We start from the raw sequence: 19,780 nt of genomic DNA on the forward strand, positions 1-19,780 counted from the left end.
ATATTTAAAATTTTTTTTTGTCAATATCAAATTAGTTTAGTTTTTTTTTTCGGATTCCTACTCACAGTGTACAAAAATCTAATGATTATCGTGTTATATTTGGCAAAATAACCTAAACCTACTTTGTAAGATTTATATAATTAAACTCTTGCTATATGAATAAATATCAAAACTTGAAATTAAAAATATTTTTAAAATTAGTATTCAAAATTTAAGTATTTTAGATACTTTTAACTTGTTAATTTTTACAAATCATGTTATAAAACGTGTTGGAGTTTACATAAATATGATTATGTATTTTCTTATGGATTGATCTACTAAAATACACAAAATATTTTAGTCTGATATCAAATGAGTTAACAAGAGTTATTATGCCAATCATATATAGTACAAAACACAAAAAAATAAAATCCTTCTAAAATTATAGAATCTAAATATTAATTAAAAAATATTAGAAAATTAATATACAATAACATAATTTCTTAATAATTATAAAAAAAAATTACCCCCGGTATAACTAGCCTTAGTTAATTAGTATATAAGGGTATGTTGTATATTTAATTGACATAGTCAAATATACATTCACAAATTTGGGATGTATGGTTGTCTATATTTTAGCTATTATATTTCGAATCAACGGACTGAGGTTCTAGCACGTCTATTTTATGCTCTCTAACATCAAGAAACAATAAACAAATAGAAAGTCTAATCTGTTTTTGTGCGAGTCAAGTGCTAGTTCGACTATATTTTGTAAGTCAGCTTGTATTTAAGTAGTGCTTGACATGTTGTCATTTTGCATCTCTGTTTCCATGTAATTATTATATTTAACTAAGACATGTACATCACGAATCTCATTGATTATAACATACATTAGATATTCATCCGCGGTACACCGCAAAACTATAGATTTGTTTAAGGATATATAAAATAATATATTTATTATTTTATTATTTTATCTATACGTAACTAAATTGCGATTTTTTGCTATTATTTTTGTGAACTAAATGTTTTATATTTTTTAAAATGTACTATTGTTTTAAAGTCTAATATATTATGTATTGTATATTTCCTAGTATGTATATTTATTGCTTGACCGCGGGTTTAAAAATTAAAATATTCTTATTGTTCTAATAATTTACTTTACTTTAGTAAACAATGAGTATGTTTTTGTGATTTTGTATTTTATTTATAATGTATGGATAATATATTTGTAATTCTATAATTTTTTATAATTAGATGAGCATACTATAATTTGTCAAACATAATTTAGGTTGTTTCATCTATATATCATTTTAACACTTTTGTATTTATAGTTGTGCAATTTGATTAAAATGGTGGTCCGCAGTTTAATTGGTTATTTGATTTATAGCATTTGTTACCTATTAGTATGGATCAAATGTCTTTATAATAATGCATTGGGTATTAAAAACACTTCTTTAAAGAAGGTAAGAAAACTTAATAATGTTTGTTAGTTGGGGCCTTTGGGTAAATATTATGTTTCTTGTCTTTTTGTATTTTTATTTAAAAATTATTATTGTTTTTTTTTGTCTCAACCGAAGGAATGATTGTCTCCACAAACAAATTAGTAAAACGTAGAACTGAGATGGGCTTGGGCTTGTTATATTAACGTTTAATGCTAGACGTTCACTAGACGGTGATCCAACGCCTAGCGCCTAGAACGCCTAATCGGAATCTAGGCGAGTTTAGGCGTTTACACTATAAACTAATATATATGAGATATTATATACATAATTATACAAAAAAATGTATAAGAATAATAAAAATATTAAATCAAAAACAAAAAATAGATAAAAACATTATTTCAATTCATTTTAAATAACATATTAAACACTTATAATTATGTTTGTAGAAATAAACTTTATAAATTTTAAATTTGTGCAATTAAAATTTTAAAAATACACTAAAATGATGATACTACAATTTTAGGCGGTCAAAGCGGTCGTCTAGACGGTGCTATAGCGCCTAGACGGGACGGAAGCGGACGCCTAGAATGCTTTTCGATTCCAATCATAGATTATTAATTATTATTTTTTTTAATAAATGGTAATAGCATGGTTGTAAATAAGTTAACTTCAGGATTTTTTTATAAATGTGTCCAAATGTATATTTAGATACCAAAATTTCTCTGCCACGAAGATTTCCATTTCTGTATATTTCCCTGTTTTAATATTACATGTGGATTTAACCAAACTCTAGTCAAAATTTCTCTGCCACGAAGATTTCCATTTCTGTATATTTCCCTGTTTTAATATTACATGTGGATTTAACCAAACTCTAGTCACACTGAGTTAGTCATTATTCACATATACCTTAGATCCCCAAAAAGTTGTAAGTAATTTTACTCAGTGGAACTATCTTTCTTTACCTCATTAGAATTTACTGTAATCTCCCTAATGGACATATATACATCTCGAATCTCATTTGTTTACTACATACACGACAAAAATTGTCTGCTACAAAGATCTCCATATATGACCATGTCTCTATATTTCCCCTGTTTTGCTCTGTTTCTACTAACATTACAAGTGGATTAATAAAACTCAAGTCACACTGAGTTAGTCATATATAACACATCACAACATACCTTTAAAGATCCCCCAAAATTGTAAGGAATTCACTTAGTGGATCTATCTTTCTTTAGCCATTCGAATTTACTACAATTTCCCTAATGGAGACTCAAGAGCATGATCATCGACTAGCGATAGACCATATTCGTGGAAGCGTTTCATCTTCTTGTCATAACCGATAATGTAGTTATTGTGGATTATGACACGTTTTCCCTTTGTCTCTTTAATCCATGTCTCGTTCTGGAAGTACAATCCTCCTGTTGGGAAAGCTACCTGAGAAAGCAAGTAGAGATCCACCTGCAGAAACCAAAGAGATTAAAAGAAAACCATATAATCCAACACACGTAAGTAGATTAGATTGGAGGATATTTTATGAATATAAGAAATTGGTACTTGGAGGAAGCAAAAACATACCAAGTGAGCTGTTTTGTTAAGTGCTAAGTTAAAAGCAGGCTGATCATTTGCTTTAAAACGGATCAACTCAGACCAAACTTGGGACTCAAGTTCCTTTATCCATTTCTTCATTAGAACCTTTGCACCTTAAGTGGGACGCAAGTAAATCATGCAGCTACATATATAAGTCTCTCCGTTTTGATCCGGATGTGGCAAAATCATGAGAATGATTCAAAGGTTTAATCTGGATACAAAAACCAATCCGAGAATTAGATAAATAAAACACTCTTAAAATTTCCAAATACTCTATTTAATTGTGATTTGTTTTCACATACTTCAGGCATGTCGTCCGTGAAATATGCGTCATGGCTTCCCTCCAAATACTGAAACGGGTCTTGCAACCAGACCATATCAACATCGTTGTACATAACATTGTAACCTAGCTCCAAAATGTGCAAGAGGTGCTGCGGCCTTCGAGCTGTGAAATTAAAGGAACCCTAATCGCATATAGAGATGTCAAACGGGCCTTGTCCATTATGTCACTTAACGGGTCGGGTATGGGCTTTATAATTGATGCCCAAAAAATAGCGGGTCTCGCGGACTTAACCCGTTTGGTTTGCGGGTTAATCGGGTTTTGTCCGACTGAGACCGCGGGTTTGCGGTCAGTCCGAAGAACATCTCGTCTTCTTCTCCTCTTCTTCGATTCTTTCACCCTGTGTCAATTCTTCTTAATTCTCCATGAATTCAGAGATGTTTTTGATGAATCTAAGTGAAGACTGGTACCCGATTGCCGATTCATTCAGGTTTGTTGTTCTCTCTTTTTTTTTTTTTTTTTTTTTTTTTTTTTTTTTTTTACAATGTTGCGTTAGGTGGAAATCGAAGCATGATGGTTCCCACTGATATTGGATGTGTATAATCTGTGGCTGAATAAATTTTGTGCGGGGATCCTCTTGCTTTCAGGTTGCAGAATCAACAAAGTTTAGATATTTATCAATTTTACCAAGAAAAACGAAAATGTATATTTTGTGTCTCTCGTTTTGAAGATGTATTTCTTTTGGCAGAGTTGGAACAAAAGGTTAGTAGAGAGGTTCTCTCCTCCAATATAGTGTTGGTAAACTATTTGTAGATTAGGGAGTTCAGATTTTTGATTATTAAATTCGAATGTTTGCCAAGTTCTTGATTTTATTTGATGATTTTGAAGGTCTGATTTACTTTGTATCATCTTCTTATACAATGATAGTTGGGACGAATGGATAAGTCTGGACTGTCTGTTGAAACATGCAGATGAAAACATTGAGAAACAGAAGGAACAAGGTATGAAGCAAGGAATCAAGACTGCTACGGCTTGGCGGGCATGCCCGTTAGACCGCTAAGGTAAGCGGGGCGGGTATGGGCAGTAGTACTTAACCCGCCGCCCGTGGCGGGTCTGTCCGCAGCGGATCCGACGACAACCAAGACCATCGCGGTCAGACCGTTTGGTCGCAGAGGCCCGTTTGGTCGCAGAGGCCCGTTTGACACCTCTAATCGCATATGAGGAATAAGTTAGTTTAAAGAACTGTTTCCATCACACAGGGATACATAATCACTCAAATTAGATCAAGATTAGAAATTAAAAAAAAAAAAAAAAAACTGGCTGCTACAACATCCACAAGTACTTGACCATCTTTTGTCATCCATATGGATCAATCATGGATATATGTAGAATTAAGAGAATATGTGTGTGTGTTTGTTCATGAACGGCTTACAATCATTTATATACATGACACAATATTGAGTAAACCCTAAACTATACTTGCCGACCAAGATACTAGTCTTGAAACCCATATACAGCCCAATATTCCCCCTCAAGATGGAGCAGGGAGGGACACCATGCCCAACTTGGACATTAGAAGACTAAACTGTTGAAAACCAAGGGCTTTGATTAGAATATCAACTAATTGATCTTCCGACCAAACATGCGCTGTAGAAATGACTCCGTCTTGTATAACATCGCAAACAAAATGACAATCCCGGTCTATGTGTTTGGTACGTTCGTAAAAAACATGATTCGCGGCAATGTGTAGTGCCGCTTTATTGTCACAAAACAGTCGTGTTGGAGCCTGTTGAGGAAAACCAAGATCTTTAAGCAACCCAGGCAACCAAACAATTTCCTTCAAAGCATCCGCCATGGAGCGATATTCAGCCTCCGCCGAAGAACGAGAAACCACCTTTTGTTTCTGAGTTTTCCAAGATATAGGACATCCGCCGAGGAACATGAAATAGGCACTGAGAGAATGATGAGTTAAAGGACATGTTCCCCAATCAGCATCACAATATGCTGTGAGAATCAGCTCCGTATCAGAACGAAGTAAAATGCCATGGCCAACCGACCCTTTGAGATAATGAACCACTTGCAAGGCTGCATCCCAGTGAGCTTCTCGTGGAGCCTTCATAAACTGAGACAAGATGTGAATAGGGTATGTGAGCTCAGGACGTGTTACCTTCAAGTAAATAAGGCGACCAACAAGACGCCGATAACGAGCAGGGTCCGGAAGCAACGGACTCGCATCAAGGCTGAGCTGATGATTCTGAACCATAGGAATTTTAGACGGTTTCGTTCCCAAGAGCCCGGATTCAGCAACAAGATCCTGCGCATACTTCCGTTGAGATAAAAAAATGTCTTCCGGACTACGAGCAACCTCAATACCAAGGAAATATTTGAGCGTCCCAAGATCCTTGATGGGAAAACACTGAGCTAAATATCCTTTAAACTCTGTGGTGTTTATGCAACTATCGCCAGAGAGAGAGAAGAAGAAAAGGTGAATCAATTTTTCATAGGGTCTACTATTTAACGGATGTGGCAACGGCTAATGTAACTCGTGCGGCAGCTTCAGTTGATCAAACTTTGTGGCATCAGCAGTTGGGACATCCTGCGTTTTCTGTACTTTCTTCTTTACCCGTTTTGTCTGGTATTTTGCAATCTGCTAGTCCTAGTCCTTGTGACGTTTATTTCCGGGCTAAGCAAACTAGAGATGTTTTTTATGAAAGTTCAAATAATACAAAGGAATGTTTTGAGTTAACTCACGTTAATGTTTGGGGTCCATATCGTGTTGCATCCTTTTGTGGCGCTGTTTATTTTTTGACAATCGTTTATATACATGACACAATATTGAGTAAACCCTAAACTATACTTGCCGACCAAGATACTAGTCTCGAAGCCCATATACAGCCCAATAATATACAGTATTAAGGGAAAAACCTTTTTGACTACTCAAACTAGGCATATTAACCGGAACCAATGAACCAAACCGAAATTTCGGATTTGGTTCGGTTTCAGGTATCACATAAGAACCGAACAACATGAGCCACTATAACCATTCCCGTTTAACAAAACCGTTTTTGGCTAGATCCCATCATGAATTCAAAGAAACTAATTAAGGATATCTCAATCAAAGGTGAAAAGTTATTTTACCTGGGAACCAAAACTGTGTGCGGTCGTCTTTGAATCGAGCGCTGGAGGAATAAGAACGGCATGGCCAGGCCACTTTTCGTTGACTTTGTACAAAGTAGTGTAATCCTCAGCAATCACAAGGACTTGGTCTTGATGCTTCTGTCTAGAAACAGTAATCAACCAGTTGCTGAGAAAAGGCAAGAAGGGTGAGCTCACGGCGCAGACGATCACAGTGCCGTTCTTAGCAACGAACTTGGCAGCCTCAGCAAGGATATAGTCACGCCATTTGGATTTGGCTTCCAGAGACAAAGATGTAGAATAAGAAGAGACTCTGTTTGGAAATAGTAATAAGGGAGATCCTGGCCAGGGTAAGAGTACACCGAGGATAAGGAAGAGAGCTAGAAGGAGAATGAGAAGGAGAGAGACGGGACGGTTTGAGATTAAAGAATAAAAACGAGGAGAGGATGAGAATGAGCTTTTGATTATAATGTTATATCATTCATTAATATATTTTTTACTCTAAATATTTTTTGAGTGAATAATTTTAGTAATTAAACACACTATGCAAAAGTGAAATTAAAAAGATATATAGTAGTTAGTTTAATGTGTTCATACAGACATTTTATAGGTGGTAGTAAATAATATATTTGTAATATATTGTATATTTAAGTGTAAAAAAATACGCTTTTAATGGTAATATACATAAAAGATTTGTAAATGGATATAAATATGTAAATTATAGCAAACATAAAACTAAGAAATAATGTATAACAAATTTTAAATAACTTTGTAAAATTTAATTTAGTTTACAAAACTTTAAACCCGCTTATCTAGTTTATATATATTTAAAACAAAAGGTAATGAAAAAATAACAATTTCAAAAATACAAAAACACATAAAAAGGGGGAATGTCCATTTTCAAATAAGATTTAAAAAGAAAAAAAAAACAATTACAAAACAATTCAATTTATAGAAACAAAAATGTTAAAAAACAACAAACAACAAACCGTGCGGAAATCGACATAGTAAATAATGGAGTAAATAATACATTAAGGAAATCAACTGTATAATGGAAATGAACTTGTAAAAAAAATGGTACAAGAAATCTAAAAGAAACCCCACTCGCTAGACATCGTTGCTTCAGAGGCATATATAAGAGCAAACGTATTTATCAGATGTCCCAACTCTCTTCAAGATGATAGGAAAAATGCAGTGCAACTTACTCTTACAACCCCACCACGAGGTACCACTACAAAGTGGACGAGATATACTATTATTGAGCACCACTTCATAATATTTTTGGTAATTCTCTATTGTACTTCTTGGCATGAGCCCCCAAAAGTCTCCGAGGACACAAGTTGTATGCAAACTAGCCTGGTGGTCTTTACATGTGTAGAACCATGCCCTTGGATTGGTTTTTCTTTCACAAATATCACACCATAATATACCACTAGCTTCTTCGTCATAACATAGTGAGAGAGGATGATCATCAGCTCTATGCTTTATTACTTGTGGCATAGTGGCGCATTTGAAGCATATAGCAAATTCACAATTTAATTCAATGCACTCGAGCCCAAGACCTGTCCAAATATTCTCGTTGCACCCATTGCAAACAAAACCTTCATGTATTGAAGTGTAATATAAGGGATGAGGAAGATGACTTGGATGGGAAAATGGCTCAGAAATTGCAGCGCACAGAACATCGAGTGTCTTCTTCCAATGCTGGTATTTGAAACCATTGGAGCTTCTGCGACAAGCGTAACAAGTAAAAAAGTTAGCCTCGTTTGTAACAAGAGTAAGACGCTCATTGTGTAGTACATGCCGTTTCATTCTAAGAAATCCAGCGCAGTTTTGGTGGAGAATGAAGTCACAATCCATACAGCTGTAGAAGGATTGGAGAAAGATGGGATGTGTGCATGCGCGACACCGCTTTTTGTCGTCACAAAGAACACCATTAACGTGGAGTCTTAGGTAATGCTCTTTGTGGCTAAAATGTTGTATTGTGTTGTCATCTATTACCACATATGGCTCTACATCTTCTGTTTCTTCAGGTACGCCTTCGAGTTCTTCCCCGTTCCACACGTCCCATCTAGTGGCACATTTCGAATGAATAACAAAGCCAGGACATCTCTGACACGAAAAACCTCCACAAGTCCAGTCCACCTTCTGGTGGCAAAATCCACATACAGAATTGACAAAACCAAGAACTGAAGTGCGAGTAACACGGTGATCATGCCGATTAATGTTTATGACGCGTGGAAGGCGAAGACAGTCTTGATGGATCATAAAACCACATTGAAAACACACGTAAGGGCTTCGATCTCCCTTCCGACCGCAAGCATTACATGTAAAAGAATCGAGTCTTGGGAGAAGGGTGAGTTGGTGATCATGTGCTTTCTTATTCAGAAGATATTGTTGTGGTGGATGTAGAACACAACGCATATCCAAGGTGAAGTTACACAAAGAACAATGATAAAAAAATCTAACATCAATCTGTGTTGAGCAAAGGCGGCATGTTCGATCAGAATAGTCCGGTGGTGACTTGTGTGGAGCTTAAGAGGATGCCAGGGGTGGTAAGAGTGGTTTACCTCTACAGGGAGATTTAGCTCTGACGGATGCAATACGCAACCCACATGGAAGGCTAAATCACATTCATGACATTTGTAAGGAAACTGAGCACCACTAAAATAATTGGAGCATTTAGCAGCACAGTCGAACCGGATCTGTTCTTTAAAAAGGGTGAGCTTGTGGTGATGCGTCTCGGAAATGTCAATAACCTCTGGTGGTGGGTACTTGGCACAGTACAGATGCACGTCAAAGTCACATAACTCACAAGAATAACATAAAGAATTGTTAGAAAATTTCATGCCACATAAATCGCAGTAATCATAAAAGTTTTTCCCCAGTAATCGACGGACAAGAGTGTGATCGGGGTGAGATGGATGCTCGATATATATGGAGGACTCGACACATATCTTGTGAACAAAATGATTGCAGCTTTTACAATAGTAGCCATCACTGCTGGTAGCTTGAAAGTGGCCACAACAATCACCTTTCCTCAGATCATTCCAAGGCATCATAGCATGCTCATGGACTAACGGTATTAACACTCCCTCAGAATCCATATTTGGAAGAAGAAGAAGAAGAAGAACAAGAAGAAGAAAGAAGAAGAAGAAGGAGAAAGAGAAGTTGGATCTGAAATCTCAAAGCTAATAAGGATGCTCCTTTCACGTTTCTCTCTCTCTCATAAAACTCAAAAGTCTTCTCTCGTTAATCTCATCAACGATGTTAATTGGTAGTTACATATTTTAAAGAAAATGTCAGACTTTTGAACTAGTGGTGTTTCATTAACACTAAAGATGTTTAATTATGGTGTTGTATGATAATTAATCAGTAACATTATTTTATTAACAAGAACCACTTGTCAAAAAAAAACAATAGAAGCTAAGTCTATACAATGCAGCTAGCTAAGTCAAATAATATCGTATGGTGGTCCTTAAAGCGAAGAAGATACAGTTTACAGTTTGTTGGATACATGGTACAGAGAAAGAGCAAAAGCAGAATCGCTAGCTCCATTTTGTGAACGTACGTGGATTGATCAAACCCTTCATCGTAAATGAAACGAAACAAAGATAACTAGATGGAGGGGTAATAAAACTAGCTTTGCTCTGTCGGTAACTAGCAAATAAAAGTCTAGTTTGCTTTTGTGCGGCTGTTCGGTTATAAGTCAACAAGTAGTGGTTGACATGTTGTCATTTTGCATCTCTGTTTCCATGCAATTATTATATTTTAACTATTTGTGATTCAAATAATGTCATTTGTTTACTACATACATGCCAAAATTTGTCTGCCACAGAAATCTCCCTATCTTTTTTATTTCCCTGCAGCTTTCCTCTGTTTCTACTAACATTACAAGTGGATTTAACCAAACTCAAGTGCACACTGAGTTAGTCATTATTCACACATACCTTTAAAGATCCCAAAAAATTGTCAAGTAATTAGCTCAGTGGAAGTATCTTTCTTTACCTCATTAGAATTTACTGTAATTTCCCTAATGGAGACTCAAGAGCATGAATATCATCGACTAGCCATAGACCATATTCGTGGAAGCGTTTCATCTTCTTGTCATAACCGATAATGTAGTTATTGTGGATAATGACATGTTTTCCCTTTGTCTCTTTAACCCATGTCTCGTTGTTGAAGTACAATCCTCCTGTTGGGAAAGCTACCTGAGAAAGCAAGTAGAGATCCACCTGTCGAACAGAAAGATCACCAAAGAAAACAAGTTAAAATTACACCAAAGAGATGAGATTGAAACAAAACCTTAAAACAACATTCGTTAATTAATTAGTAGATTAGAGAATTTTATGTATACGAAGAAACGTACCTGATTAGCTGTTTTGTTAAGTGCTAAGTTAAAAGCAGGCTGATCATTTGCTTTAAAACGGATCGACTCAGACCAAACTTGGGACTCAAGTTCCTCTATCCATTTCTTCATTAGAACCTTTGCACCATTAGTGGGACGCAAGTAAATCATGCAGCTACATATATAAGTCTCTCCGTTTCCATCCGGAGGTGGTAAATCATGAGAATGATTCCAAGGTTTAATCTAAAATCGAAATTAACCCGAGAATTAGATAAATAAAACACTCTAAATTTTCCAAATACTCTATTTATATGTGATTTGTTTTCACATACTTCAGGCATGTCGTCTGTGAAATATGCGTCATGGCTTCCCTCCAAATACTGAAATGGGTCTTGCAACCATACCATATCAACATCGTTGTACATAACATTGTAACCTAGCTCCAAAATGTGCAAGAGGTGCTGCGGCCTTCGAGCTGTGAAATTAAAGAAACCCTAATCGCATATGACGAATAAGTTAGTTTAAAGAACTGTTTCCATCACACAGGGATACATGATCACTCAAATTAGATCAAGATTAGAAATTAAAAAAAAAAAAAAAAAAAAAAAAAAAAAAAAAAAAAAACTGGCTGCTACAACATCCACAAGTACTTCACCATCTTTTGTCATCCATATGGATCAATCATGGATATACAGTATTAAGGGAAAAACCTTTTTGACTACTCAAACTAGGCATATTAACCGGAACCAATGAACCAAACCGAAATTTCGGATTTGGTTCGGTTTCAGGTATCACATAAGAACCGAACAACATGAGCCACTATAACCATTCCCGTTTAACAAAACCGTTTTTGGCTAGATCCCATCATGAATTCAAAGAAACTAATTAAGGATATCTCAATCAAAGGTGAAAAGTTATTTTACCTGGGAACCAAAACTGTGTGCGGTCGTCTTTGAATCGAGCGCTGGAGGAATAAGAACGGCATGGCCAGGCCACTTTTCGTTGACTTTGTACAAAGTAGTGTAATCCTCAGCAATCACAAGGACTTGGTCTTGATGCTTCTGTCTAGAAACAGTAATCAACCAGTTGTTGAGAAAAGGCAAGAAGGGTGAGCTCACGGCGCAGACGATCACAGTGCCGTTCTTAGCAACGAACTTGGCAGCCTCAGCGAGGGTATAGTCACGCCATTTGGATTTGGCTTCCGGAGACAAAGATGTAGAATAAGAAGAGACTCTGTTTGGAAATAGTAATAAGGGAGATCCTGGCCAGGGTAAGAGTACACCGAGGATAAGGAAGAGAGCTAGAAGGAGAATGAGAAGGAGAGAGACGGGACGGTTTGAGATTGAAGAATAAGAACGAGGTGAGGATGAGAATGAGCTTTTGATTATACGTTGCGGTTGCTGCGCCATTGTTGTAGCTTCACAGCGACACAATTTGGCAGAGAATGTTTCACAATCTTAGATCGGATTTCAAATTAAGATATGAAAAATATATAAAACCAAAATAGCTGAGAATTATTCTTGCCACTTTGAGTGAGGTTTTAACTTGTAGTATATAATAATACCTAGCGCGAACTTGTTCATTACTTTATAATATAAGTAAAATAATGTTAATGGATCATTAATAAGTCACATAAAATCCCAATTTTAATTATAAATATATTAGATTACAAATTGGCCATGAAGAAGTCAATATTGAAGTCAATCATTAATAAAGTCGTATATAGAATCCCAATTTGTATTATTCTTGGTCAAAAAAACTACATTTCAGTTGTTTTAAGATGACTTAACACGCAAGAAGAAAAGTCATTTTAAAAAAAAAAAATTATAAAATACCAAAATATGGAGCCAAACTACCAAAATCAGTTTTTGTTTTTTTCAAAAACATGGCTGCTACTACGACATCAACAAATTCACCATCTTTTGTTATTCATAGGATCTAACATGAATATACTGTATCTATATTATTACTGGAATTAGAAGTCAACATGTTCAGTTAGTTTCAATCACATGATCACTTTAAGTAATTTAAACTCACGATAATTTATAATAACTATTAATTTATTATATAATACTACATGTTTAAAAAAGTCTCCATTAATTTGTAATTTTTATAGTCAATTGTCATAATTACCACTAAAATAGGTTTTTATTCCAAAAATACCATAAGTTAGTTTTTTTCCAAAAATACTACTAAAATCTACTTTTTCCAAAAATACTACATAATTGAACTAAAAATTCTGATACTAAAAACTAATTCCTAAATTCTAAATACTAAGCCCCACCCCTAAAAATTATACCCTAAAACTAAATGCGTCAGCCCAAACCTAAAAAAAAATATACATCCTTAAAAATCAATTTTTTGTGTTTGTGGTAATTTTAGAAAAAAAACTTTTGTGGTATTTTTGGAAAAAAAAAACTAAAATGTGGTATTTTTGGAAAAAAAAACTTTTTTAGTGGTATTTAAAGGAATTTCTCTTTTATTAATCAACAATATATCGGTACATATTCAATAATTGTCGATCCCAGTTTCTAAGATTCCTCAATCGGATTAAGTTAATCCTAAATTTTGATGCAAAATATAAATGGTCAGTACATTCTTTTTGGTCAAACTTCTATATCAGTGATTTTAAGATGAGTAGAGCCTAACTACTAGATGAGGCCAAGGGCCCTAAATATAGTTAAATTTTTTTGCGCTGATAAAATAAAATAAAAAATAAAAAAGCTTTTTTGTTAAACAAATAAACGTACAGACATAGAATAATAAGAGGAAAAGGCGAAACTAAGAACTTTTATTAAGATAACCAAAGATCGGCTAGTTAGCGCTTAGAACTAGAATTAGATTGTCTCCAGACTCCTATCTCAGGTTACTTGTTTTCTTCGCTTATCGATCCCATTATTTATAGTTGATGGGACGTCTCAACTTCGTGCTTTGGGATTGACGTGGTACCGTCTCAAAGTTAAGTTGGCGATCGTTTTCCGGACCATCGCTTAATGGGCTGCACATCCAATTGGGCCTTATAGAAGCTTCACCGGCCCAGTTGACTTTATATGGCCGGTCAAATCTTCTAGAAGTTTTCCGTTGACTATTTCTTAGATGGGTTGAGTGGGGGCTGTCAAAGCTGGGTGAAACCCATGTCCAACATCTCTTTAGCTTGGGTATATGATACATTATGTCAAACAAAAAATTACTTCTGAAAGAGTTACAAAAAAACGTTATGGCAAAATCCAAAATCTATTATAGATCACATAGTGTATTCTAGATTTTTGTAATTAGGTAAAATGGTTTTTTAATTTATTTTATTTTAAATTTTGAATAGCATGCATTGTGTCTAAAACATGTTCTTTTACGAATAGGATTTGTATGAGTTTTCCCTGTTTATATATAAAAGAAAAGACCTCTCCGCCATATAAAAGAAACTTGGGCATACACAATTTGTGACACAAAGAACCTACCTAAGCTTCATCCACAAGTACAACAGCCGTGAAGACATAAAGCCACCGTCGAATCATGATGGTGACTCGAAGACGATCTCAAATCCCGGGTTCACGCTTCAATCCCACAAGTTTGCAGCTCATCGACCGTTATCTACGCTGGAGAAAGGAAGGGAAAAGCTCTAGTTATATATACGAGATGAATATATACGAGAAAGAACCGTGGCTTCTTCAACACGTAAGACACTTTAGATCCAAAAGGAACATGTGGTTCTACTTCTTTACGAGAACAAAAGCTGACTCGAAAAGAATGAGCCGAGTGGCGGGGGCAGGTACGTGGAAGTCGAATGGTCATGTGGATATAAAAAAAGACGGAGTCAAGGTCGGAACTATGCAGCTTATAAGCTTTAGAATCAAAGACGAAAAGACTGGTTGGGTGATGCACGAGTATATTTTGGATGATCATCAAGTAAAACAGAGATCTCATCAGGAAGTGGTTCTGTGTACAATCAAGTTTAAACCGGGTAAGGACAAGACTCTTTATGCATACGCTCCAAGATTCGAACCTATAGTGATTGGACAGCCACAGCCACAGCCGCCGCGTGGGGAAGAAGAGAATCAGAATCGCAATGATGTTCATGTTGCTGCTGCTGAAGATATTCAATACTTGGGTGCTCCTCCTCCTCGCGAGAGTCAACAAGGCATTGAGCAGCACCGAGACTTAGGTTCATATGGCCAGCTCGCTCATCAGCAAAGCCAGATTCTTGGACTAGTGGAGGGGTCTGATCATCAGCATCATGGTTATGGATACATGGCTGAGTACTACAACCAGCCTCGGAGACAAGAGATGAATGGTTCACACACGGCTCATCCATACGATCCTTCACAGCTTCCTATGGAGCTTCAAGAACAATACAAATTGGCTGTTCAACATCAACAGTTGCGAATGGAGCAACATCAACGCCAGATTCTTGGACTAGTGGAGGGGTCTGATCATCAGCATCATGGTTATGGATACATGGCTGAGTACTACAACCAGCCTCGGAGACAAGAGATGGATGGTTCACACTCGGCTCATCCATACGATCCTTCACAGCTTCCTATGGAGCTTCAAGAACAATACATATTGGCTGTTCAACATCAACAGTTGCGAATGGAGCAACATCAACGCCAGATTATTGGACAAGCCACCCATGTCTCTTCACAGCTTCCAGTTATGATGATGAACCAATCCATAGAGGAGCACCAGTATGGCGAGCCGTATCATCAGCGCCGTGATCTTTCAGTGATTCATATGGAGACTCAAGAACAAGACAATATGGTCGGAAACTTGGCTTCTCAACTAAATCATGAGGGACAGAACAATGTTCCTTTGATGACTATGAATCGGACCACAGAGACCCCACACTTGACTCAAAAACAGCAGCAACCTTGTGCACAAGCCACGACTAACAACCTTATGCATGAGCATTATGGTTATGGAAACATGGCTGAGTACCTTAACCATATTTGTAGACAAGAGACGGATCCTCCACTCTCGGCTCAAGCCATAGGGGTGCATCATCGGATTGGAAGCTCTGGTTTATACTCGGCTCAACACAATGATCAAAATCACCAAAACGTTACGAGTTTCAAGGAAGACGAATACGATTACAACCATCTTATGCATCTTTTTGAAGGTTTACCAGAAGACACAGATCCCTCACAACTTCCAATGGAGCTTCAAGAAGAATACATATTGGGTGATCAATATCAAAACTTCTCAATGGAGCAACAGCAACACCAGATTAATGGACAAGCCACACATCTCTCTTCACAGCTTCCAGTATCAATGAACCAAGCCATAGATGAACCGCATTATTGTCAGCCATATCATCAGAGCAATCATCTTTCAGTGGTTCCTATGGAGACTCAACAACAAGGCAATGAGGAACAAGACAATGTTCCGCTGATGACTACGAATCAAACAACAGAGCCGCCACAGTTGACTCAAGAACAGCAGAAACCTTGTGAACAAGCCACTACTCGCAACGAATTGACTCAGGAGATGGATCCAGAGATTGCTAGTTTATTATTTGGACAAAACATAACAGTAGAAGAAGCCATGTTCATGTCTTTATTAAGAAACTTGTAGTTTAATATTCCATTCTTTTCTTTATAGCTCCATTTGTTATTTGAGGGTTTTCTCTTGCTTTGTTTTTAAAACATTCTGGCATCTCAATAACTTATTTATATATATATATATATATAATGTCGAACAAGAGGATGCAAAAAGTTTAATCAGATCTTAAATATTTCTCAGAGAGTGAGAACAAACCAACCAGAACATAAGTAACATAATTGATGAACAACAACCAAAATAACAGTCTCTTTTCTTTTACCTTGGTGATGCTTCACTTCCATCTTGCTTTATCACAGAACATAAAACCTGTCTTGAGATGTAACTCTCAAGCTCCCTAGAGACTTCTGTCAGCTTCAAGTCAAAGTTACTCCTGTATTTTTGCTTCGGTGATGGCACAGTGGCAGATGAAGATCCTGAAAACCTTCTCCTTGGGCTTGAGAATCTTCCTGGTGAAACCTGAAGATTTACTGCTGCAGTTGCTGATGGTGGTAACACGGCGTTAGTATTGTTGGCTGGATCTAACAAAAGTCCAAATTTCGTCTCTAATGGAAGTGGCTTAAGTGAATCTTCTTCAGTCTCAGAAACTGGTTTCGGTTTTCTCAGTCTTTCCTTTGCTTTCTCAGCTGCTTGTAGAGCCTTTTCACTGCTTAAAGTTATCAGTTTCCATGGGTTTATGCTTACATGAAAACCCGGTTTCTTGTTGATCAGTGTGGAAGGTGAACGTTCATCTCCTTCAATCTTTATAGATAGTTTCTGCTGATTCTGTTTTAAAAAAACAAAACAGAATCTTTGAGAATCCTTCAAAGCCACAACAAGAGAAGTAAAACAACAAAACCTTTTAGACAATCACCTCATTTGCTTTCCTGCACATGAATTTGGAGATAAACGTGTGTCTTGGTCTTTCAGGTGAATCAAAATCTGAGCTTTCATCTGAAGATGAATCTAATTCATCAAAAGGGTCCACTTCTGCAAATTGATTCTCCTCCCTCATCGCTAATATATAGTCATATGTTCTCATCCCCTGCAGATATTTGAGCATTACTTGTCAAACCAAACTACTTCTGCTGATAAATACTAGCTAGGAGACTGTAAGAGTTACCTTTCTTATGAGAACTACATGGAAGAGGAAAAGCTGCCCCATGGCAGCCGAGCCATAGGCTGTGAACAAGACCAATATAACCTGTAAGAGTAACAAAACATTACAAACTCATAAGCAAGATGAAGCTGCATTAGATGTCTTGAGAAAGGAAGCAAATGTAAAGAGCATATGTATAGGAAACTATACAGATATTGTAGCAACAGCCCATCTAGGGAACTCTACGTAAAGCCTTCTTTTCAAGTCGATTTCCATCCCTTTCTTGTCCACAAAACATCTGACAAATACGGCAATGGCTGTTCCACCTTCTATAATTAGCTGTTACAGTAAAAGCAGTCAGTATCATTATTTAAATGAACCATAACATTTCATGTTTATGTTTAAGTAGTTGAGAGAGAAATCAATACTCACCATGAGCAAGACGAAAACCATTAGGAGTATAAACGTAGCGTAATTCTTTTTCCCAACGCAGTTATTAAGCCACTGAATACACCAAATACACACAGAGAAAACTTATGAATACAAATCCAAGACAGAAGAGCAGTTTCAGAAACTAAGATTCCCTTAAAAACCTTACCCTGCAATGGTGATCAAACCCTTCAACACACCGGTTACATGTCCTGCAATGCTTACTGCTGCGTTTAACCTAAATAAAAATTGAAATAAACGTCTAAAGAAGTCCTAGTTTTCATGACAGAAATGGTTGATAATGTGAAATTAGTTCCAAAAAAAAAAAAGAAAGGCAAACCTCTAAATCACAAAGTGAACAATAAGAGATGTCATCTTCTTCTTTAGGGTCTGGTGTAACAGAAGAATCATCATCTTTCATAACAAGTGGGAATGGAAGGAGTGGTTCAAGCTGCACACTGCTTTTCCATGGATCCAAATAGGTTCTTCTGAGAAAATTTCTCAAGATCTTACTCTCTAATCTCCTGAAAAACCTCAGAATAACTTGACTCAAAACAACCTTGAATCTCAGCTTCATCAAGACTCCTTTGGATTTAGACTTTCTCTTTCTCTTAGCACTAGTCTTATCCGTAGGATCAATCGCAGTACACCTCACGAATAAAACTATAACCGAAACCGCCTGAAAAAAAAGGAAAAAAAAATTTCTCAGCACAAGGTTGGTTCTTCAAGATTCGATTACAATACACAAATCCAACTTCTTTGAGTTTAACTCTTACCACAAAGGAGAAAACCGAAAGAAGTGAGATAATAGCTATTCGATTCCCAATGAAGAATCCGAGGAATACATAAAAGGATGCCACCAGAACACTATAAATAACAGCTCCCACAATCTGCACACAAAGCAGCTCAATTTTAGTAACCAAGAATCAAAAGATGCGAACTTTGCTACAGGATTCATCAAAAAGTCAAGATTTTTTAATTCCTGGTGACACATAAATAAGCTATCTACACCTGGGAAACATTATCAACTAACTGATTCAGCTCACAAATTGAAGAGACTCTCAGCACAGAAAGTTCATTAAGTTCACTCCTCCTCAATAGATCGCAAAAGATGAAATTGAAATAGATACAGGGAGATTTCCAAATAAAGTAAGAAACTTTCTAAAAAAAGAAGGTGAAACCTGTAATGGGTGTAAAGGTTGTTCCCAGCCATGGCGTCGTCTCATCATTGTAACTCCAAAAGTTTTGATTTTTTTTTTTTTTTTTTTCACATAATCTCTAAGCAAAATCATGACTCCATGAGACCGCTCCTCTCTTAGCTCAAAAAAGACTACTCTGGTTTTTTTTTATTCAAGGGGATTTAATAATAATTAATCTGGTTGAGTTTTTTGGTTTTGTTTTTTCTTTGTTTTGTATTAAGAAGAAGAGGACGACGACGAGACCAACGGTCGGATTTTCAAAATTTGAAGTAACGCTCGGAGAGATCTACTTTACTTTGCTCATCCGGCGCCTCTTTCATGATTCATTCATTGACCTCTTTTTTAACATGACTAATTTATAAAAATTGGCCCATTTATGTAATGAGGTCAAATATTGGGCCTTAAACTTCAGATGTTGTGGCAAATATATATATATTTTTTTTCGGTGTGGTCAAACCCGTTAGAAGATGAGAACAATGCAAAAGGAGAAATACAAACTACATCTACATGGGGTGAAAACAATACTCATTATAGGATAGAATAACCCGAGATCGAGTTCATTATAAGCTGTTAAAAAGTAGTGCTTTTAACACATCTTTACATATTTTGTTTGTTTGTAATCATTGGTAACATGTACCAACGACAAAATCATATTTTGTTTTGCAGTTGTTTACAGTAGCAGCTTCGATCAATGATTAAGTTATTACTGTTTAGTAGTAGTTAAGTGACCATCCATAGACTATA

The 19,780-nt window shown here is 36.2% G+C and overlaps 4 protein-coding genes, 1 long non-coding RNA gene and 1 pseudogene across 7 annotated transcripts; 2 read left to right on the plus strand and 4 right to left on the minus strand.

Moving 5' to 3' along the window:
* Positions 1–2,491: 2,491 nt before the first annotated feature.
* On the minus strand, positions 2,492–7,435 carry LOC104737610 (UDP-D-xylose:L-fucose alpha-1,3-D-xylosyltransferase-like; annotated as a pseudogene). The gene is made up of 5 exons (XR_015577733.1): positions 7,419–7,435; positions 6,433–6,886; positions 3,317–3,478; positions 3,003–3,225; positions 2,492–2,885 (listed from the first exon to the last, which is right to left on the minus strand). The product of XR_015577733.1 is annotated as a UDP-D-xylose:L-fucose alpha-1,3-D-xylosyltransferase-like (transcript).
* LOC109128299 (uncharacterized) lies at positions 3,611–4,760 on the plus strand. 2 transcript variants are annotated; one of them, XR_002034784.2, is made up of 3 exons: positions 3,648–3,784; positions 3,942–4,056; positions 4,222–4,712. It is a non-coding gene; the product is annotated as an uncharacterized LOC109128299 (long non-coding RNA). The 2 variants fall into 2 exon arrangements; XR_015577988.1 differs by lacking the exon at positions 3,942–4,056 and having other exon boundaries at positions 3,611–3,784; positions 4,222–4,760.
* On the minus strand, positions 7,312–9,690 carry LOC104737609 (uncharacterized). Its single transcript, XM_087480449.1, has one exon. It carries the CDS (start codon positions 8,851–8,853, stop codon positions 7,552–7,554), a length of 1,302 nt encoding a protein of 433 aa, XP_087336575.1. The 5' UTR covers positions 8,854–9,690; the 3' UTR covers positions 7,312–7,551.
* Positions 9,691–10,179: 489 nt separating this feature from the next.
* LOC104737608 (UDP-D-xylose:L-fucose alpha-1,3-D-xylosyltransferase) lies at positions 10,180–12,458 on the minus strand. The gene is made up of 4 exons (XM_010457824.2): positions 11,701–12,458; positions 11,110–11,271; positions 10,799–11,020; positions 10,180–10,664 (listed from the first exon to the last, which is right to left on the minus strand). The coding sequence occupies exons 1-4, from the start codon at positions 12,184–12,186 to the stop codon at positions 10,449–10,451; spliced, it is 1,086 nt and encodes a 361-aa protein (XP_010456126.1). The 5' UTR covers positions 12,187–12,458; the 3' UTR covers positions 10,180–10,448.
* A 3,239-nt stretch (positions 12,459–15,697) lies between these two features.
* LOC147930018 (uncharacterized) lies at positions 15,698–16,345 on the plus strand. Its single transcript, XM_087480829.1, has 2 exons — positions 15,698–15,791; positions 15,891–16,345. The coding sequence occupies exons 1-2, from the start codon at positions 15,698–15,700 to the stop codon at positions 16,343–16,345; spliced, it is 549 nt and encodes a 182-aa protein (XP_087336955.1).
* A 132-nt stretch (positions 16,346–16,477) lies between these two features.
* On the minus strand, positions 16,478–19,368 carry LOC104738522 (protein S-acyltransferase 18-like). The gene is made up of 9 exons (XM_087481347.1): positions 19,019–19,368; positions 18,614–18,727; positions 18,178–18,516; positions 18,007–18,075; positions 17,841–17,912; positions 17,619–17,747; positions 17,433–17,513; positions 17,184–17,354; positions 16,478–17,095 (listed from the first exon to the last, which is right to left on the minus strand). The coding sequence occupies exons 1-9, from the start codon at positions 19,127–19,129 to the stop codon at positions 16,589–16,591; spliced, it is 1,593 nt and encodes a 530-aa protein (XP_087337473.1). The 5' UTR covers positions 19,130–19,368; the 3' UTR covers positions 16,478–16,588.
* Positions 19,369–19,780: the final 412 nt, after the last annotated feature.

Source organism: Camelina sativa, chromosome 13 (genome assembly GCF_030686135.1).
Source record: "Camelina sativa cultivar CO46 ecotype springtype chromosome 13, ASM3068613v1".
Taxonomy (NCBI): Eukaryota; Viridiplantae; Streptophyta; class Magnoliopsida; order Brassicales; family Brassicaceae; genus Camelina; species Camelina sativa.